Raw genomic sequence first — 20,373 nt, forward strand, 5'->3', positions numbered from 1 at the left:
GTGTGATATGGTGAGTATTGATACAATATATTGTGATTTAACTGTTTAACTGCATTTTATGTCCACAAAATTAAATTCAATCAAGAATTGTTTTGTCCAATCAGAGAAAATTCTCAATGTATTCATCTCACTTCAGTCTTTTTATTTGTCCACAATGAGAGTCAAACCCACAGACTGACCAACAAAGTATTCAGTCAAACTGAACTGAACTGATATCAAACATGTATGGACGACAACAACTGCAGCATTTTATCAAACTTTCACAAACAACAAGCTTCACTGATAAAAAAAATTCTGAGTCAAACAGAAAAAAAAGACAAACTCTGCAGCGTTATTTCCACAACTTCCCCACACCATATCCTGACACATGGAGCCTATAGATTCCTTACATCTTATAGTTTATATGATACCAGGATCTCCAGGAGCTTCATAAATGTGAGTAAAAAAAACTGAAAATACTGACGGCTGTCGGAACGCTAAATATCGATACTTGGCAGCCATGAAACAATATAATATTGCCACGCAAAATATTATAATACTGTATCGATTTTTTTCTTCCACCTCTAGATTTTATGAACCACAAACCCTACAGATTTGTTGTGGGGAGCCAGTAAAAAGCTACATTTGATCAAATATCAACAGGTCTATGAGAACGATACGCCTGTCACCATAACTATTTCTGTTAGTCGATATATTGTCCCAGAAATGATTGACATTTTAAGACCAATTTACGCTGCAGATATAATGGTAATATATTATGATTATAATGCAGGTACATCCTTTTACAGAGCAGTGAAACCCGAACAAAAACAGAGTGACCTGAAGTCTTACAGTCATGTAAGTCCCCGTGTTCCTCTGCTGAGCTAACACGCTGTCCCCTGGTGGTGCTGCTGAGAATTACACATTAAAAACAGTTTAAACCTACTCAAAAGCATCTGAATTATTACAGTATTAATAATCAAACCATCAGTATTTCTAAATACCTGTTATTCAGGTTATGTGTGGGCCTGTCACTAAACTATTTATGTTAGATGATATATTGTGCAAGAAATTATTGGGATAATTATATTATTGTCATTTTAAGACCAATTTATGCCGATATTGATATTTCTGCTGGTTTATGTTTTTTTTTAAAATATTAATTGTTATTTTATTGATGCTTCTTCTATTTTGCCTGCCGAAACGCTGAAAATGTCCCTGTTGCGAGTCTAATAAAGGAACATCTTAAACAGTCTGTAAAAACATCATGTTGCATAAAATGTTTCTGACATTAATAAGGAAACCCAACGTGAATACTTTTTTTGTGTATACTTGTGAGTTTTTTGCAGTCTTGGATTTATATTATATTCCATATATATATTATATATATTATCATATTTATATTTTTTTCTCATACATTTAGAAAATTCTAAGTGTTTTTCTTGTAAATTTGTGACTTTAAAATCTGAAAGAATATTTGAGTTTTTTCTCATAAATGTTTGAGTTTTTCTTGGAAATTTACCTTTTCATCTCAGAGAATATTTAAATTGTTTATCAAACATTATGTTGGATGAAGAGTTGCTGACATTATAATACTTCACTGTAAAAAAAAGTTATTTTCAAGAAATTTACTGTATTATTTTACAGGTTTTTCTTGTTTTTTTTTTTTTTTTTTTTTTTACATTAAGTGCAAATATAAAAAATATACATTTCTTTTATTGCAAATATTAACCATAAAATAAAAATCTTAAAATTAATTTAATGGAATAATAGATTTTTTTTACAGCATTATGCAAATGTTTAATGGTCTTGAATATTAAATTACAGTGATTTCTATGTAAAAATACAAAAAATCTCTAAACTTTAAATTTATTGTAAAAAAGAGCCATACTAAGGTATTTTTAAATACAGATATTAACTGTATATTATCCATATTTTTTAAGAAACTATGTGTAAAATAACTTGTTTACTGTCCATACTGTAGTTATGTGACAGGCCCAAATCTACACATCACACAGTGGAGTTTGCAGAGGATTTTTCTGTTTATATCACAGCAACTTGAAGTTTTTGTGCTTTTCATTGCAACATGGCGACCAAGAATCAAAATGAAAACTAAAGAAGCAGAGAAAATATCATTGTGACAGAAGTTTGAGCTTACACACAGCACACTCCTCCAGCTGAAGTCATGTCCTGCAATATTTACTGCTTCCTTGTGTGTGTGTGGGTGTGGGTGTGTGTGTGTGTCTTCAGTCTGAAGGTGCTGCAGAGTGAATGTGTGTTTGGTGTTTTGCATTCTGCTGCATCATGGCGAGCGGAGCGTGGAGCAGCAGTGGGCAGCTCTGCATCACGCCGTCATGCCTCTGAGCCATAATCTGCCCCAGTGCAGTGTGGGATTTATTGGATCTCACTCAGTCACTTGAAGAGGCAGCGAGCAGCCGATTGTGATACTGTGTGATTTCATAACCAATCGGCCTTATCTGTGCCGCTGTCAGACTCCATCATTGTTCTCCGTCTGTTACATCATTTGCAGCTTGAGGTCAGCGTTTTCTCACAATGTCGGTACCTACACGTCCCGTGACTCAGGGCTGAGAGGATTCGTTTTCCTCAAGATAAACACATATCTGAAGCTCTGAGTCACTCTGCACCTCTGTGTGCAATCTGCTTCACTTTCTGGCTGCTTCTATGAAAGCTTCTAAGACAAAGCAATAGTACTATCAAATCTGTCTCCATGAGTCATCGCTGCACCCAGCAGGCAGCTCTGTAGCTGTGCAGCTCTGTAGCTCTGTAGTTCTGTAGTTCTGTAGTTCTGTAGCTCTGTAGCTTTGTAGCTCTTCAGCTCTGCAGCTCTGTAGCTGTGCAGCGCTATAGCTGTGAAGCTCTGTAGCTCTGCAGGGAGCTGGAGGAGGCGATGCTCCCAACAGCAGTGTGAGATTTCAGCAATCCGAGCACTGATCGAGGTTAAAACCATTTCAACTGCTTGCGAGAGTGTTGTCCTTCAAACAGGTTTTCTACAGTTGCGTAGCAACAGCTGCAGAGACACTGAACCAACAGAGGTTCAGTGTCAGCAGTCAGAGCGATGCTGCCTGCTGCACGCATGGGACGCTGCAGCTTGCAGCCTACAGCCTGAGGCCCCGGGAGGCTCTGTGTGCAGACGGCTGCCAGGCTCAACACTTCATGACAGGGTGCTCCTCAGATAGTGTTGCCAGGCAACAAATCTAATTCCAGGCAGAGTGAAAATGTATTCAGAGCAACAAAATTACAACAAAATAAGAGCAAAAAAAAGCTAGTGAGCTACCTGGTAGGTGTTTGTCATGGTGATAAATGCAGCCAACAGCTGAACAGAAACAGTTTTCTTCACCGTCTCAGATAGAAAAACCAAAAGATATGTGTAACAGAACAGATCTCAGTCTGCTGCTGCAACTATCATGTTAGAGAAATTTGGAGTCGTTTAGTTGGTTTGTCTCTGGAGTTTCATGCACTCCTGCTCCTCTGAAATTCCCACTACAACCTTCCCCTCTGTAGCCCTGTTAGCTAATAAAAAGGATGAATATTTATGAACTCTTCTATCTCAGTACAGAGAGACAGAAAGCGGAGGGGCACCGCTGCCTCCTCTCAACAAGTCACCTCACTGTTCTGTTCAGAGTCCAAAACAAGATTTTACAAGCAATCACGAAGCAGCTTTGCCTTCAAATCTGTTGCTTGCATTTGTTCTTTTTTTGCCAGCAAAAGAATCAAGCAAGAAGATGTTTCCAGGTCAAACTATGCATGTGTGCACAAAACCTGCGTGAGAAAAGCTGCAAAGTTAGTAGAGATCAAAGTCAAAGATTCACACGAGTTTTGGCAAAAACAGACAGTGAAATGACGGACTGGCAGCCAAGTCTGAGTTTGGAAATTTAGTCAGAAGGATTTACATTAATGTTCTCCAGGAAGTCATCAAGCTTTAGAGGCATGATGCTGATAAAACTCTCTAAAGAGGCTTCTGAATGCACCAAATATCTCTCCTGTGAAACAGAAAGCTTCTTCTTAATATAACTGAGTCGGATCCCATATGGCCTCCTATCTTTTTAGACTTTATGCCAAATTCTGAAGAAGAAACTCAACATTTTTGGTTTCCAGCTAAAGCTGCCAGCCAGCGTTTAGAAGAAGACTTTCAGTCCACTGTTGGGATCAGGTTTGCCTTCCTGTCGTGTTATCTTTGGCTTTGCCGTAGTACCTTAAACTGTAACTTACGATTTCTGGTGGTGGAGGGTGTGGGCGTGGTGGTTGTTGGAGGCGTTGGCTCTGTGCAAGCGCTCCAGCCGCTCCTTCTCTTTCTCCACAAAGTTGGTGTTGGTGCCAGTGCTGGTGGAGGGCAAGCGGGTCAGCCGGCTGTGGGCCCGTGGCTGGTCCCGCGGCGGGATGGGAGGAGGAGGGGGTGGAGCCGGGGCCGGCGAGGAGACCGGAGCCGGGATCTGGATCTGGGTGGGGATGGAGATGGAGGTGGGGGCTGAGGACGGAGCGGGGGCCGGGATGGCCGCAGTGCCGGTGCTGTTGGAGCTGTTGTAGGAGTGGTGGGCAGAGGAGTGGTGGTGGTGCTGGTGGTACTGGTGGTGGTGGTGCAGCAGGATGGAGGAGGGGGGCTGGGGTGGGGGCTGGTACTGGCTGCTGTTGTGGTGGTGGTGGTGGTGGTGGTTCTTGGCGGACGTGGTCTGAGTGGGCGGAGGCGGTGGGGGAGGAGGAGGGAGGGGAGGCTCGGGGGGAGGAGCGGGTGGAGGAGGAGCCACGGGCTGCCGGTCCAGACGCAGGTCCTTGTTCTCCTGGCTGAGCCGGTCCAGCTGGACCTCCAGCTCCTCGATCCGGTGCCGCTGAGTCTCCAGAAGCTTCTGCTGGCTCTCGATGATGTTGTTGAGTTCCAGAAGGTACTCCACGGCGCGGTTGGGGCTCTCGGGGCTGCCCTGGCCCGGGCCCTGGTTAGCATCCATGACTAGCTAGTCTGAGAGTTAGAACACAGACTAATGGCTGAGGACCCTCAGGCTGAATAAGAGCTGAGGAAACAATCACTAAAGCTAATCTCTAAACTAAAGATCAGGTAGATTCAGGCCTGAGTCACAGATCAGGAGCTGAAACTGAACACAACAGAGAATAACTCTGCCGTCTAGTCTACAACCTAAAACTAAAGTCTAAATAACTAAAGATCTACACCCTTTGGCCCTGAGCCCTACACCCTACAACTAGACTACCCTTCACCCTCCCCCCCACCAGAGGTAAGTGGGGGGGAGAGGACTTCTTCCTCTTGGATTTCTGATTCAAGGATCAAGATGGAGCGCGTCCTCGCCGGCTCCAGTCACAGAGGCGTATTGAGGCGTGGACCATGCCCCGGCTCACTCACAGGTTCTTCTGGGCTTCAGACCCATGGAGGATAAAAAAAAAAAAAACAATATAGAGAAAGAGATTGTCTCCAACCCCCCCCCCCCCCCCAAACACAAAAAAACTGTTAGTCTGTCAGTGAGTCAGTTGTATCCACTCTTTGCACTCCATGCAGGAGATCAGAACTTCTGTTTCCCCGCAGCAGGAAGCAGAGCGGACACACACTCTGTTTGTCTCTCTGTGGCAAAGACACCGCACCTCATCATGGTGGACAAACTGAAGATCGTCCAGCACCAGTAGGACCATGAATTTTCCGTTTTTTCCTGCAGAAATGCAGTCTGCAACACCACGCACAAGCTCCCAGACTGAGCTGACTAACCTCCAGCCTCCCTGCTTCTCCTCATGGTAAAATCCTGGGGATATTCTCCAAACCAGAGAGTTCTTCTGAGCAGGAAAAAGAGCCTTCAGACTTAAGTTCAGACCCTCTCAGCAACAAAAAACAGTCTGGAATCAAACTGGGAGAAATCAACACAACCCAAAGAAGCTCCGGGAAATTAAAAGGTAGCAGTGGAAGATCATCTCCTGCTGGAGGAGCAGAGCTTCACCTGGTCCTGGTCCTGGTCCATGAGTTGCTCTGCAGCTCGCCGCCCGGCAGCCTGCAGCCGCTCGGTCACAGGAAGTGATGCGCACAGGTGAAATGTCATGTCAGACGTTCTTCATCGAGGCATCCGGGGGTCACCATGGTTACCGTCCCGCTGGAGGACATGTCCACATCCTTCATCGGCCCGGTACATGGAAGAGAAGAACAGAAGGAGAAGATGAGTAACAGGACATCATCTTCAAAGATAAATTCTCAGGTTCACTTTTATCCAACGCGTCAATCTTTAGATCTTCATCCTCCAAGATTTCTTACATTCAGAGGTCAATTTACTGTTAAATTTAGGGGGACTAAATTATGGAATACCTTTCCCCATCTGGCAAAGAACTCCATCTCTATAAAATGTTTTGAAAGATGTCTAAAAGCCCATTTAACTCTGTTAATTCTAATTCAAACACAAATATACTTTTATATCATGTTCATATTTTTGTTTTTACATTGTTATTTTTGTTATTGTCATTATAACGTGTTGTTGATGTTATACATATGTTTTTTCTATTATCAGTTTGTTATTACTTTTTTATAACTAACTTATAACTATGAAATTATGAAATTTTAGGTGGAGGCTTTAAATAAGCCCATCTGGGTTGTGTCTTTTTTCGATCATTTTGTATCTTTTTTTGGTAATTTTGTGTCATTTCTGTTTTTAAAAAAAATCATCTTGTGTTATTTTTGTGTCTTTTTATGTCTGTTTGGTAATTTTGTGTCTTTTTTGATCATTTTGTGTCTTTTTTTGGTAATTTTGGGTATTTTTTTAATCATTTTGTCCTTTTTTTGTCTTTTTATGTGTGGTCATTTTGTGTCTTTTTTTATGTGTGGTCATTTTGTGTCTTTTTTTTATCATTTTGTATATTTTTTGGGTAATTTTGTGTCTTTTTAAAATAATTTTGTGTCCTTTTTGTGTCTTTTTATGTCTGGTTGGTCATTTTGTGTCTTTTTTTTTTTATCATTTTGCGTATTTTTTGTGATAATTTTATGTGTTGTTGGTCCTTTTTCTGTCTTTGTTTTCTAAATGCTGATAGTGAAGTAGTTACGAGGATGACGTGAACCACAGAGGTTACATAAAAAGTGGTTTTACTTTAAGAAGTATTATGATTATCAAATTTTAGGTGGAGGCTTTAAATAAGCCCATCTGTGTTTTCTGCCTCTCCCTGCACTTTACATTATTTGTTATCTTTGTCATTTTATGTAATTATAATTGTGCAAATAAATAAACCTAAACCTAAATCTCATCTGTTCCCTCTCTACTTTTTTTTAAACTTTCATTTGTTTCCTTCTTCCTGCCTCTCTACCTCCTCCCTCTCTGCCCTCCTGATGCTCTTCTTGTCCTCTTTTCATCTCTGTCCCTTTCATTTCTCTCTCTCTCTTCCTCTGTGTGTTGTTGAAGTGTGAGTTCTCTCAGCCCATAAATACCAATGACATGCTCCGTCTCAGCCATCAGAGACAAGAAGAACCATCACATTCATCAGCCTCTCCTCCTCCTCCTACACTCTGTTACCGTCTCCTCCACCTCGTGTCTGTCCCTCTCTCCTCCTTTCTTTCTTTGCATTTTCTCTCTTTCTCTCACTCTGTTTCACATCTCCAAATGTTCCATTCTGAGCTTTTTTTCTGTGCATCACTACAAAGCAACAACACATGCAGGTCGGTCAGGATATCTGTTTATGCCCCAGGAATTATTACAATGAACGATATTATTGCTTGCAGCATCTCCCTTTAAAGAACAATGATTATAAAGAATATTCACACATGATTAAAATCTCCTGAATAAATAAAACAGAGAGCAGAAATTATTTTTTATTTCTGCTCTGAGATTAATTGGTAAATTTCCAAGAAAAAACTTAAAAGTTTACAAGAAAAAAACTCAAGTATTCAAAATGTATGTTGTAAATTTATGAGAAAAAAATGGATCTAAAAACCTATTTGATATTTTTTAAAAATCTCACAAATATACATGAAAAAAAATGTCACAGATTGAAGTTTTAAATATATTCCCATTGTGTTTCCTTTATAATGTCAACGACGCTTTATCCAACATGATGTTTGACAAACAATTTTAATATTTTCTGAGATTTATTAATAAATTTCCAAGAGAAAACTAAAACGTTTGCAAGAAAAAAACCTCAAATATTCTCTTAAATTTTAAAATCACAAATTTACAAGAAAACAACAACAATCAACAATTTTATACATTTCTGATATAAATCCAAAATGAAAGCAGTAAATTGTCAAGAAAAAAACCTCACAAAAATAACTGAAAACTTGTATTCCCGTTGTGTTTCTTTATTAATGTCAGCAACACTTAATACAACATGATATTTGGCAGACTAAGGATTTTCTTGTTAAAATCTGAGAGAATATTTGAGTTTTTTGGTGTACTTTGTGTTTTTTCAGGCAAATTTACCAATTCATCTCAGAAAATATCCAAATTGATTGTCCAGCATCATGTTGAATAAAGTGTTGCTGATATTAATAAGGAAACACAACAGGAATACATTTTTAATGCATATTTGTGATTTTTTTTTCTTAACAAATTGCTGCTTTAATTTTATTTTCTTGTCAGTTTGTAACTTTAAAATATCAGAGAATATTTGAGTTTCTTTCTCATAAACTTTTGAGATTTTTCTCTGAGATTGACCAATTCTGACATTAATAAGGAAACACAATGGGAATACATTATTTTTGTATATTTGTGAGTTTTCTTTCTTGAAAAATTACTGCTTTAATCTCAGATTTATATATTTTTCTCATAAATTCACAACATAAACTTAGATGTGTCGCTGAGAGTTTTTTTCTTGTAAATTTGTGACTATAACATCTGAGAGAATATTTTTTTTTCTCATAAATGTTTGAGTTTTGCTTGGAAGTTTAACAATTAATCTCAAAATATACAAATTGTTTGTGAAACATTATGCTGGATAAATTGGATACATTTTTATGTATATATGTAAGGTTTTATTTCTTGAAAAAAATACTACTTAAATTTTGGATTTAAAAATTGAAAAATTTTGGATGAGTTTTTTCTCATAAATTTACAACATTAATTTAGAAAATTTTCAGTTTTTATCTTGTCAATTTGTGACCTTAAAGTCTCAGAGAATATTTGAGTTTCTTTCTCATAAACTTTTGAGTTTTTCTTGGAAATATATCAATTAAACACAGGGAATATCCTTATCGTTTATCAAACATCATGTTTGATAAAGTTTTGCTGACATTATAAATGAAACATAACAGGAATATATTTGAAACTTTAATCTCTGAGTTTTCTCATGTATATTTGTGAGGTTTTTTTTAAATATCAAATATATTTTTAGATCAGTTTTTTTCTCAGAAATTTACAACATACATTTTCAAAAAATTGTATTTTTTTCTTATTCTTTTTTTATATTGTTTCTGACATTAATAAGGAAACAAACCCGCAGGAAACAATTTATATTTGTGGGGGTTTTTTTCTTGGAAAATTATGCTTTTATCTTGGATTTATATCTGAGTTTTTACGCATACATTTACAACATAAATTACTATACAGAATATTCTAAGTAGTTTTCTTGTAAATTTGTGACTTTAAAATCTCAGAGAATATTTTAGTTTTTTCTCGTACACTTTTACACATTTTTTGGGGAAATTTACCAATGAATCCCAGTTGGATCAGGTGTAAACACCTGGAGGTCAGACAGTTATCAGTCCAGACTGTTTTTACCCTGCACCACCCTGTTTTTTCATGCACCACTGAGCAGCTTTCATAGGAATGAACAGAGCCCCACCTCGCAGTGAGGAAACATTTCATACACCAGAAGTTTATAACCTGCCAACCTGCATTCATCTGACGTTTTCAGACAGTCTTGGAGACTTTATTTATAAAAAGGGACAAGCTTTAAATTTATCAACTTGTTGCTTTCCAACGGTGACACGATAATTACAGAACAACAACTAGAGGTGTGAATCAGCGTATCAGTCGCATGATCCGTTTTTTTATACTTTTGTCATGATATGACATTATTGTGATTTTAATCATTGTGTGATATGGTGAGTATTGATAAAATATATTGAGATTTAACTGTTTAACTGCATTTTGTGTCACAAAACAACAACTGCAGCATTTTATCAAACTTTCACAAACAACAAGCTTCACTGCTAAAAATGTTTCTGAAGAGAAACAAACAGAAGCAGAGACAGAAGAAAAGACAAACTCTGCAGCATTATTTCCACAACTTCCAACACATAATATCCTGACGCACATGGTGCCCATAGATTCCTGACATCTTATAGTTTCAGATGATACCAGTATATCTCCAGTATAAAAAACTAAACGGCGAAAATACTGACGGCTGTCTGAACACTAAATGAATCAATATAATATCGCCACGCAAAATACCCTGATACTATGCTGTATCGATTGTTCCCACCTCTAACAACAACGTTATAACAAGAAGAACTAGAAAATTTCTTCTGAGGAAATTTGGAAAGGGCCACGGGGGCTACTGCCGGTGTGTGTATGATGAGATTCTTCAGATTCCAAACAATTAATGCTAGTAATGTTATGATGTAAATGATGTATGTATGTATGATGTATGATGTATATTATATACAAGGAGCACACCTACAACAAGCATTCCGTTTCAAGTTTTTATACAGCAACCTATGCCCTTTAACCTCAAAATGTGTGTGTGTGAAACATGAGTATCTGGAGGAGTGTGCGCGCTTACGCGTGCATTTGTGTGTGTGTGTGTGTGTGTGTGTAACTAAAATAACGTAAAGTTACCTGTGTGAGTGTGTGTGAAGCATGTGTATCTGGAGGAGTGTGCGTGCTTACGCGTGCATGTGTGTGTGCATGTATCTGTAACTGTAATTACATAAAATGACCTGTGTGTGTGTGTGTGTGCGTATATCTGTAACTATAATCACATCAAAGGATCAAAGGCGTTGGGGTCGACCAATCAGAGCAGAGCAATCAACAGAATTAACTGCAGCTGTCGAATGTTCTGGAACAGTGACAGCAGCCAGAGGTGGACAGACTGGAATTTCTGGCCTCGAACAGAAAGCATATTTGGCAAAACCATAATACCTATCATTGATACGACTTCACTTTGAGCGTCCTGACTTCTTCCTGAACAGCTACATTTTTTGTGAAGAAAAATGAAGAAATAACTTTGTAAGAGCAATCTGGTGGCACATCTGTGATTCCTACGCCCAAACTATAACTCTGACAGCTTTACCAGAGGATTGTGAGTGAGAAGGCAAATTTTCCTACGTTTCTATGTATAAATTATTTCTGTAGAGTGGAATTTGCGGCCTGGAGCGCAGTTTTCAAATTTATTTTTTGACAATTTCTTCTCCTTCTCTACACTCTGGCGATGATGTCACACACTGTGACACGAACATTCCATGCAATACACACCCATTATAATCTCAGAATTTCTCCAAAAATGATCATGGTCATTGAACAGGAATTGATAAAAAACTGTATGACCTATCGAAATGTGGATTAATACACCAATACACAAGACCTGTGTCTACTGTTTAAAGTTTAAATGGAGTCTAGGTGAAATTATGCCGGAGAAGTAGACGTTTGAAAATCTTCAATTATTGTTCTTTTTCGCTCATTTTTTTTGGCCGTCCCATTCACTTCAATGCGACTTACGTCGCGAAAAATTCAGATTCTGTAGAGAAAAGTAATAGCACACCGATCCCGATCAAACAGCACGTTTTGATATATATTAAGCATCTTGGGACAAACCAACGAGAGACTGAGAAATAAACTGAGCATATGAAAATGAGCACATTACATCATCCGGTGACTTTTAGCAACTCCCGTAGCTGCTGTCAGCTGATTTCACCAGAGAAGAGTCAGAGACAGTCTCACTCATCACACACTCAACACAGAATAAGACGTCATTTGAAGCCAGGATTTCTGGGTAATGAAGTCCTTCTCACTGTCAAAAAATACACACTTATCTCCAATTGCCACACACACACACACACACACACACACACACACACACACACACACACACACAAATGTCTGTTTCAGTTTTTATATCTTTTCTCATTAAGCACATTTAATTATTCATGACTCACTAACTGACCACCATCCCTCTCTCTCTCACTCTGCCTCTGTCAGCCTTGCTCTCTCTCTCTTTCTCTGTGCAGATCTGTGTGTTAAACATACTGTGCATGAGGCCAGTCAGAAAAAGAGTAGTGTGTGTGTGTGTGTGTGTGTGTGTGAAAACTGTAGTCCCCAGAGACTTATGTCATGATCTCAACACACTGAGTTTTGCCTAAATTATTTTTGTTTCATCATAAAAAGAAAATGTGATTGTGACACAAATGAGGGATAAAAAGCTTTTAGCACACTTCTAACCATCAACTTCTTTAAATTCATAGTTTTTGAATTGAAATAGAGTCAGACTCATTTTCTCTAGCTAGCTATTGAAACATGTGGCTGGAGCTGCAAAGGAGGAACAGCTGACTCTCCTCGGCTTCACACACCTTTATGGTGACTTTCAGATCTTTGTCTATCTTCAGCATCTCCAGCATTTAGCAGCTACAGAGACATATTCCCTCTGGAGCTGGTGGAGATCAAAAATGGAGCTAAAAGTGACAACTTCTATTCATCAGTTTGGACCACTAACACAAAGACTCCTGATGAATCCTTCTGCAGCAGCTGTTTTCAAAGTATTAAATAAACTCTAACACTAATGTGTTTTAGATCATGATTGAATTGTGCCATGAATTAAGGCCTTTTTTCAATTTAAAAGATCACGTTTGACTAATTGTGTGTCTTTTTTCGTCACTTTGTTTCTTTTTTTTCATTTAACATCTTTTCTTGGTCATTTTATTTACTTTTGGGGTATTTTTTTTTTTTTTTTTCTTGGTAATTAAACGTCTTTTTTTGGTAATTTAACGTCTTTTTATAGTAATTTTCTGTCTTTTTTTTTTTATTTTTTATTTTTTTACATCTCCTGGTGAAAGTCCTTGTTTGTTTGACCTGTCCACCTCCCCTCCCTCTCACCCAAACTGCATCTTTGTACTTTATACTCTGAATCACTACGGCCTCTAGAGCACTGTGGGACCTGACTGAGTGAACGCCGATGAATTTTGCAATGATTTAAGGCCTTTTTTCAATTTAAAAGATAATTTTGCAAGTAAAGGAAATCACATTTTGCTCAAGTAACGCAATAAGAAAACCGTACTGACTCTCTCACTTGCTAAAGGTGAGATAATCAGGTAACCTTTGTTATCTCTGCAGCTAACAAGCAATAAATACAACATAAAAGTTCTCTGAGCGCTTTCACACATAACCAAATGTCAAACTGAGACTTTCTGGACTTGCCGGAATATCTTCTGAGCTGACAAACATCATCCTGATGTAACAAACAGGATTAGCATCTCAACATCAACGACTCTACGTATAGTTTTAAAGATAAGGTCCTGTGGGCTCCACCGCTCTCTGTGTGTTTGTAGCAAATCAGCCACTGACTGTTCACATAAACATTTCTGGGCTTTTAATTTGAAACAATAATCCGTCACAACAGTCTGTTCAATGGTTTGGTTTGTTCCTTATTCTGATTTATGTTATTTCAGTTTAATTTAACAGCAGCACGACTCTTTTAATTGGCCAATTTTACAGTCATGTTATCTGCCATCGACACACACGCACGCGCGCGCACACACACACACACACACACACACACAGTTCATACAGCCCACACAGATTTCACACACACACACACACACACACACACACACACACACACACACACACACACACACACACACAGCACGTACATGTGAAACATCACATACGAACACAAGCATGCACTACACACTGAACACACATACGCGCGCGCGCGCACACAAACACACACACACACACACACACACACAGCAGTCCTCATGGCCTATATAACCAACAGTTACACATACATGACACACATACGAGCGCGCACACACACACGCACACACGATGCAGCATCCAGAAAAAAGAAGCAGAGAACAGAAACCAGAGTCTCACAGGTTTCAGCGGCTCCTGCAGAGGTGATGGCGGGATGAAGGTGGGGGAGGAGGAAGAGGAGGAGGGAGGGAAGATTATTGATCCCTGCTCATCCCTCTATCTCCTCCTCCACTGCTGCTGTCACCATCATCTCCCTCCGAGAGAGAAAAAGAAAAGAAAAACACACAGCCGCCGTTTTCTCCTCTCTCCTCCGCGTTGATCAGACTGTGATCAGTGCGCTCCCTCCTCCTCCTCTCCTCCTTTTCTCCTCCTCTCCTCCTTCATGCACTCCTCGCCCCGCTGCTGCAGGCCCGGCTCCTCTTCATCTTCCTCCTTCTTCTTCTTCTTCCTCTTTTTCTTCTTGTCGCCGAGTCAATCTCTTTCTAATTATCATTCCTCTGCGCCTGACAGCCGAGCGATCCGCTGCTGCAGCGCTGATGATCTCTCTCTCTCTCTCTCTCTCTCTCTCTCTCGGAGGTGGAAACAGAAGAGGGAGAAAGGAGGGAGGAAAGTGTGTGTGTGTGTGTGTGTGTGTGTGTGTTTGTGCGTGTGTGTGTGTGTGTGTGTGTGTGTGCAGAGAGGAGAAACGCGCACCGTCACGCAGCGACAGGCGCAGAAATCACTTCACTGCTGGTTTACCGCACAACCGGAACATCACACACATTAATATGAGAGGCTCTGCTACAGATGTTACACACATCCAGGAATATTAGATGATGGACAGAATGAGAAGCTGCAGACGGAGGAGTAGATTACAGGCTATCTGTCCTGAAACACCAGCAGCACACCACATTAGATCACAGCAAACTGCAAACACACTGCAGGAGTCTCACCTCTGAGCTGCTCCTGGTGGCAAATTATTACTATAAACTTATCGGTTAACTACTGAAACAACAAAATGCCACAAAATCCTGAAAAATCCTGCTAAACTCCAGCTGACACCTTTAGATGTTTGGTCACATCTGAGAAGCTGAAAACAGCAAGTATTTCTGCTTGAAAAATGACTGAAACGATGAATCGCCTATTAAAAAAGTTGCACATCACATGCAACTCTGCAGCTTTAAGACAAAAATCCATCCTGATAGTTACATGTTGCTGCAACAACTAAACCTTTAAACTGCCAAGAAAAATATGACAATAAATTTTATCAAATAAATATTAGTTATTTATTCTCAGTGCATGGCCAGTCAAAAGTCCATTTTATCTATTTTTTTTTTTAATTATACAGTCATGGAAAAAGTTATTAGACCACCCTTGTGACCCCTATGAGAGTCTCTTCCACAGCTCCCATAGAATCCTATGACAGTCTCTACCACAACTCCCGCAGAATCCTATGAGCGTCTCAGACCATGGTAAGGTTCACTGCTGGAACAAAAGCTTTGGTTTGGTTGAATTTGTGCTCCGTCAGCACTTCTCTAAGGTTAGGGCCAAACAGTTGGGCTCTAAAAGACAGTTTAAAGAGGAAATAAATGATGTAAATGCTGGAAGTGAAGTAGTTAGGAGGACGACGTGACTACTGGAAGTGGCATAGTTCAGTAAAAACCTCATGCAGGAAGTTAAGAGATGTTTAAATCACATGCTGCACTTTGGGGGCCGTGTGTGTGTGTGTTGGCGGGGGGGTCTTTCTACTCATTTTGTGTCTTTTTACTCATTTTGTGTCTTTTTTGCCATTTAACATCTTTTTTCATTGATATAGTGTCTCTTAAGGTAATTTTGTGTGTTTTTTTAGTAATTTTGTGTCTTTTTGTGTTACTTTGTGTCTTTTTTCTTTAGTAATTGTATGTTCCTTTTGGTAAATTTGTGTTTTCTTTGTGTGATCTAACATCTATTTTAAAACACAGCAACTTGTAAATTCTGCAAAGTAACGGTAACGGAGACGGCTGGGAATGGTCTTGGTCTTGTCTTGGTCTCGATACACTGTGGTCTTGGTATTGACTTGGTCTCGGTTTAGGTGGTCTTGACTACAACACTTGACTTCACATCAAATAACTTCTGTTTACCATAAACCTTCTCTAAAAATAACTATAACCTACAACTGGCTCATATCATTTAACTTACTTAACTTTAAGCTTTTGTGCAGAGAAAAGTGCAGCTTAGAGGGAATCATGATGGAAGAGGTTTATATTAGTCCAGACTGATGAACAGAAAGCCAGACTCATGGTCAGGGTTAGGAAAAAGGAAACTACATGGTAAAATTTGGTAAAAAAAGAAGAAAGATAAAGATATTGGTTTGGATTAAATACGTTACTGAACATACTTACTTACACTGTAAATATAATACAATAATAAAAAGGTCAGGTGAAGGAATGGGCAGACAGTAAACACAGTATTGATGTTTGTTTATTAAGTTTATTAACATTTATTTATTTAAATGTCAACAATGGGCTGACACTGAACATACAGTCCTGATGTTTTTTTTATCCAATTATTTAATTATTTCTATTTATTCTTAATTTTCCTCAGTCATCATTTCTAACATCAGTTGACAGTGTGCATTACATGCATCTTGTTTAATAACAATGTTAACTATTGTTTAATAAAATAAAAAAAATATTGGTTTAATAAAGCAGCTTTCTGTGCAAAATCTGTGAATATATCAGTGATTTTTCCCCCTCATATTAGTCTCAGAAATCCCATCTCGGCTCTTACTGTGATCTAAACAGGAAAACACAAGCTACATCTTAAACATACATCTAATAGAAGTCATATGCATTACAGCAGGCTGAATAAGGCCCGTTAGTGAAGAATATATGACGATATGAAGAGAATCTTGAAGCTCAGATGCAACATTTAGTGAACACCGAGTGGTCGCTGCAGGCCTGCAGGCAGAACCTCAGCTCGGCCGGCTGGAGGATTTGATGTGTTTCAGAGGGTTTCTGCTGTCTTTCTGCTCACACTGTTCCGGCTTTATGTGATACGAAAACCAATTAACCGTCACAGCTAATTAACGATGCGAGCACGAGCGCTCCGGTGTCACACCACCGCGGGAAAACGGGAAGCATGAAAATAAAGCTTCTAAGCTTATATATATATATATATATACACACACACACACACACAGTCTCCATCACTGCAGTGAAACACGCCGAGCTGTTGGCTGGTTAATAATATAATAATAAAAATAACGATAATTCACCTGTGCTGAGAGTCGGCGCTCTGCTGCAAAAGAACAATAATCCCCATTACACACACACACTCTCACACACACCAGTGTGTGTCATCAGGAGCTGCTGGGAGCTGTGGCTGCAGACGGCTGCACAGATCCTCTGCAGCCGACAGGAGGGATCACTCTGCTGCTGCTTCTCCCCCAGAGCCTAAACTTAAAGGGACAGTTCACATGTTTTTAAAAGAGGGATTATATGAGCTACTTATCCACATATCGCCGGAACAGCGTGAGCAGAAAGACACCAGAAACCCTCTAAAACACAGATAATATCCTGGGCTGTGGGCTCAGTCCCTATGTGTACCAAATGGCGTGTCTCCTACCACTGTGCTCTGGGTAGGTGTAAAACATATTATTTGCTGTTGCCAGCAGGGGGCGCTATGACTGTGTGTTATGACTGTGTGTCAATATTGACACATGGGTGTGTTCCGGGCTGGACCCTAATCACGTGTGAAATTTGGGACAGATTGGACAATGTATGGTCAAGTTATACAGTCTCGTGTTTTATGGCGAGACGCCATATTTTGCCACGCCCACATAGTGTGACAGGCAGTAAAGATTTGGATAATTTTTGATCCCAAAGGCCTTGTGATGGTGCTGACCTAGTTTGAAGTTAATCGGGTGAAATCTGTAGGAGGAGTTCGTTAAAGTATGCAATGTGAAAATGGCAAAAAACAGCAGGAAATGCCATGTTCTACAGCAGCACATTTAGCTTCGTATGCCGTGCAGTGAACATCGACAGCATACATCGTGCAGTGACAGCGTGCAGCTACAGTGGATGTCAACAGCGTACAGCACGCAACGACAACGTGCAATGGTATGGAAGAATTATCCTATCTTTATTCAAGTGTGTAGATTTTCAGTTTGAGAGCATAATTTGTCTTTCTCATGCTCAGATTTGTTCTCCTCATGCTCACATTTTGCGCTCGCACTCAGATTTCTGCTGCTTTCTTTCAAAATGTGTGTGTGCACTTAAAAATCACATGCTTGTGCTCACATTTCTTCTTCTTGGACACAAACATTTTGCTCGCACTCAAATATGTCCTGTGCGCACTCAAATCTAGAGTCTACGCGCTCAGATCTCAACTCTGCGCTCTCAAAACTTTTGTGCTCGCACCCAGAACACGCACGTCCTCTCAGGTTGAGGTGTCTGCTCAGACTGAACGATGTCCCGCCCTGCGCTTAAACTAGTGTGTTTCACCAGCCAATAGGGAGACAGCTAGATTGTGGCCCGGTCTTAGGTGCGTTCCCTAGCCTTTTTGAGCGCTCCGTCGGGGCGGGTATATGGTCTGTTTGTAAAACTGCTTCTCTCTTAAAATACACCAATTTACCATATAAGCCAGCTATTTGAATCGTCACCTATTTAAAACGCAGCATATTTATGTAGAATTAATCTTAAGTAGTCCTAAAAAGAGTTATGGTAGTTTAGATTATATATATATTTTTCAAAACACATCGATCATATACAGTAGTTTCAATAACAGTACAGTAATCATTTTGACACTCGTACTTATCAACATATATAGCGGGCCTTCAATGTAACATGTACAACGAAAGTACAATAATTGGCAACGTATGATCGTACCAGCGGCAGGTCGGCACACATAATGATGCGCGAGCTGAAGGGAATCCCCGCTGACGTCACTTCATTCATAATGAGTTTCTGTCCCTAGTGCCGACAAAGGCCCGCTATATATGTTGATAAGTACAAGTGTTTTGAGTTGTAGCAACATTTAGCAATGAACTTACTTGAGGTCTTTGGCCATCCATCTGTCTCCCATTCATTCGCTGCCGCGCTCCGAATCCTGCTCAAAGTCTTCTTCTTGTGAAAGTGAAAGTATTACCAACATTAGCCTAATTATGCGCCCCCTGGCTTTGACCGCGTAAATAGGACGGTGATACACGTTGCAATAAGAGAATCAGCTGGTTACACGGATTGTATTACTGTTACATTAATTTATCAATTAAAATTTTAAATCATAATAAGACATGCAGCAAGAGTGCGGCGGACGGGATGCGAACCGGCGTCCCATAGTTTAAAATGCAACAGTTGGTCGTGTACTTCACCACTGGACTATCGTGACACCACTGTGCAGATGAAAAAATATATATATAATCTAAACTACCATAACTCTTTTGAGAACTACTTAAGATTAATTCTACATAAATGTGCTACGTTTTAAATAGGTGACGATTCAAATAGCTGGCTAATATGGTAAATTGGTGTATTTTAAGGGAGAAGCCGTTTTACAAACAGACCATATACCCGCCCCGACGGAGCGCTCAAAAAGGCTAGGGAACGCACCTAAGACCGGGCCACAATCTAGCTGTCTCCCTATTGGCTGGTGAAACACACTAGTTTAAGCGCTGGGCGGGACATCGTTCAGTCTGAGCAGACACCTCAACCTGAGAGGACGTGCGTGTTCTGGGTGCGAGCACAAAAGTTTTGAGAGCGCAGAGTTGAGATCTGATCGCATAGACTTTAGATTTGAGTGCGCACAGGACATATTTGAGTGCGAGCAAAATGTTTGTGTCCAAGAAGAAGAAATGTGAGCACAAGCATGTGATTTTTAAGTGCACGCACACATTTTGAAAGAAAGCAGCAGAAATCTGAGTGCGAGCGCAAAATGTGAGCATGAGGAGAACAAATCTGAGCACGAGAAAGACAAATTATGCTCTCAAACTGAAAATCTACGCTCTTGAATAAAGATAGGATAATTCTTCCATACAATGGCAGCGTACATCGACATCATACTGGGTGCAGCAACAGTGAACAACCTGCAACGACAGAGTGTAGCGACAGAGTACAGTGGCAACGGATATCAACAGCGTGCAGCGACATCGTGCAGCGTACATCGACAGCATATAGAGTGCAGCGACAGCGTACGGCGTGCAGTGAACATCGACAGCATACATCGTGCAGCGACAGCGTATAGAGTGCAGCGACAGCATATGGCGTGCAGTGAACACTGACAGCGTACAGAGTGCAGCGTATAGTGTGCAGTGACAGCGTGCATCCTCATGCTAAAAACAAAAAAAGGTCACAGGACATGATGGTTCCTTCTCCTGCTTCTGCCTCGTCTGCAGGTTTCGATGTGAAATGTCTCTTAAACCAGCAGAGCTGCAGCTCTCATGTATGATTTGTGCCTAAATCAGTTTCTGAATCTGAGTTTATTGTTAATAATGAATCGTGTTCGCTGTGAGGAAGCTGGAAACTGCAGCAGAGTGAGAGCTTGC

The 20,373-nt window shown here is 39.9% G+C and overlaps 1 protein-coding gene across 1 annotated transcript in view; it reads right to left on the reverse strand.

Moving 5' to 3' along the window:
- Nucleotides 1–14,387, reverse strand: part of LOC131971226 (IQ motif and SEC7 domain-containing protein 1-like) — a 228,436-nt gene extending 214,049 nt beyond the window's left edge. Inside the window, 2 exon segments of the mRNA XM_059332556.1 lie at nt 4,210–6,100; nt 13,995–14,387. Of these exon segments, the coding sequence (XP_059188539.1) occupies nt 4,210–4,940 (731 nt within the window). The 5' untranslated portion in view covers nt 4,941–6,100; nt 13,995–14,387.
- Nucleotides 14,388–20,373: the final 5,986 nt, after the last annotated feature.

Source organism: Centropristis striata, chromosome 5, assembly GCF_030273125.1.
Source record: "Centropristis striata isolate RG_2023a ecotype Rhode Island chromosome 5, C.striata_1.0, whole genome shotgun sequence".
NCBI lineage: Eukaryota > Metazoa > Chordata > Actinopteri > Perciformes > Serranidae > Centropristis > Centropristis striata.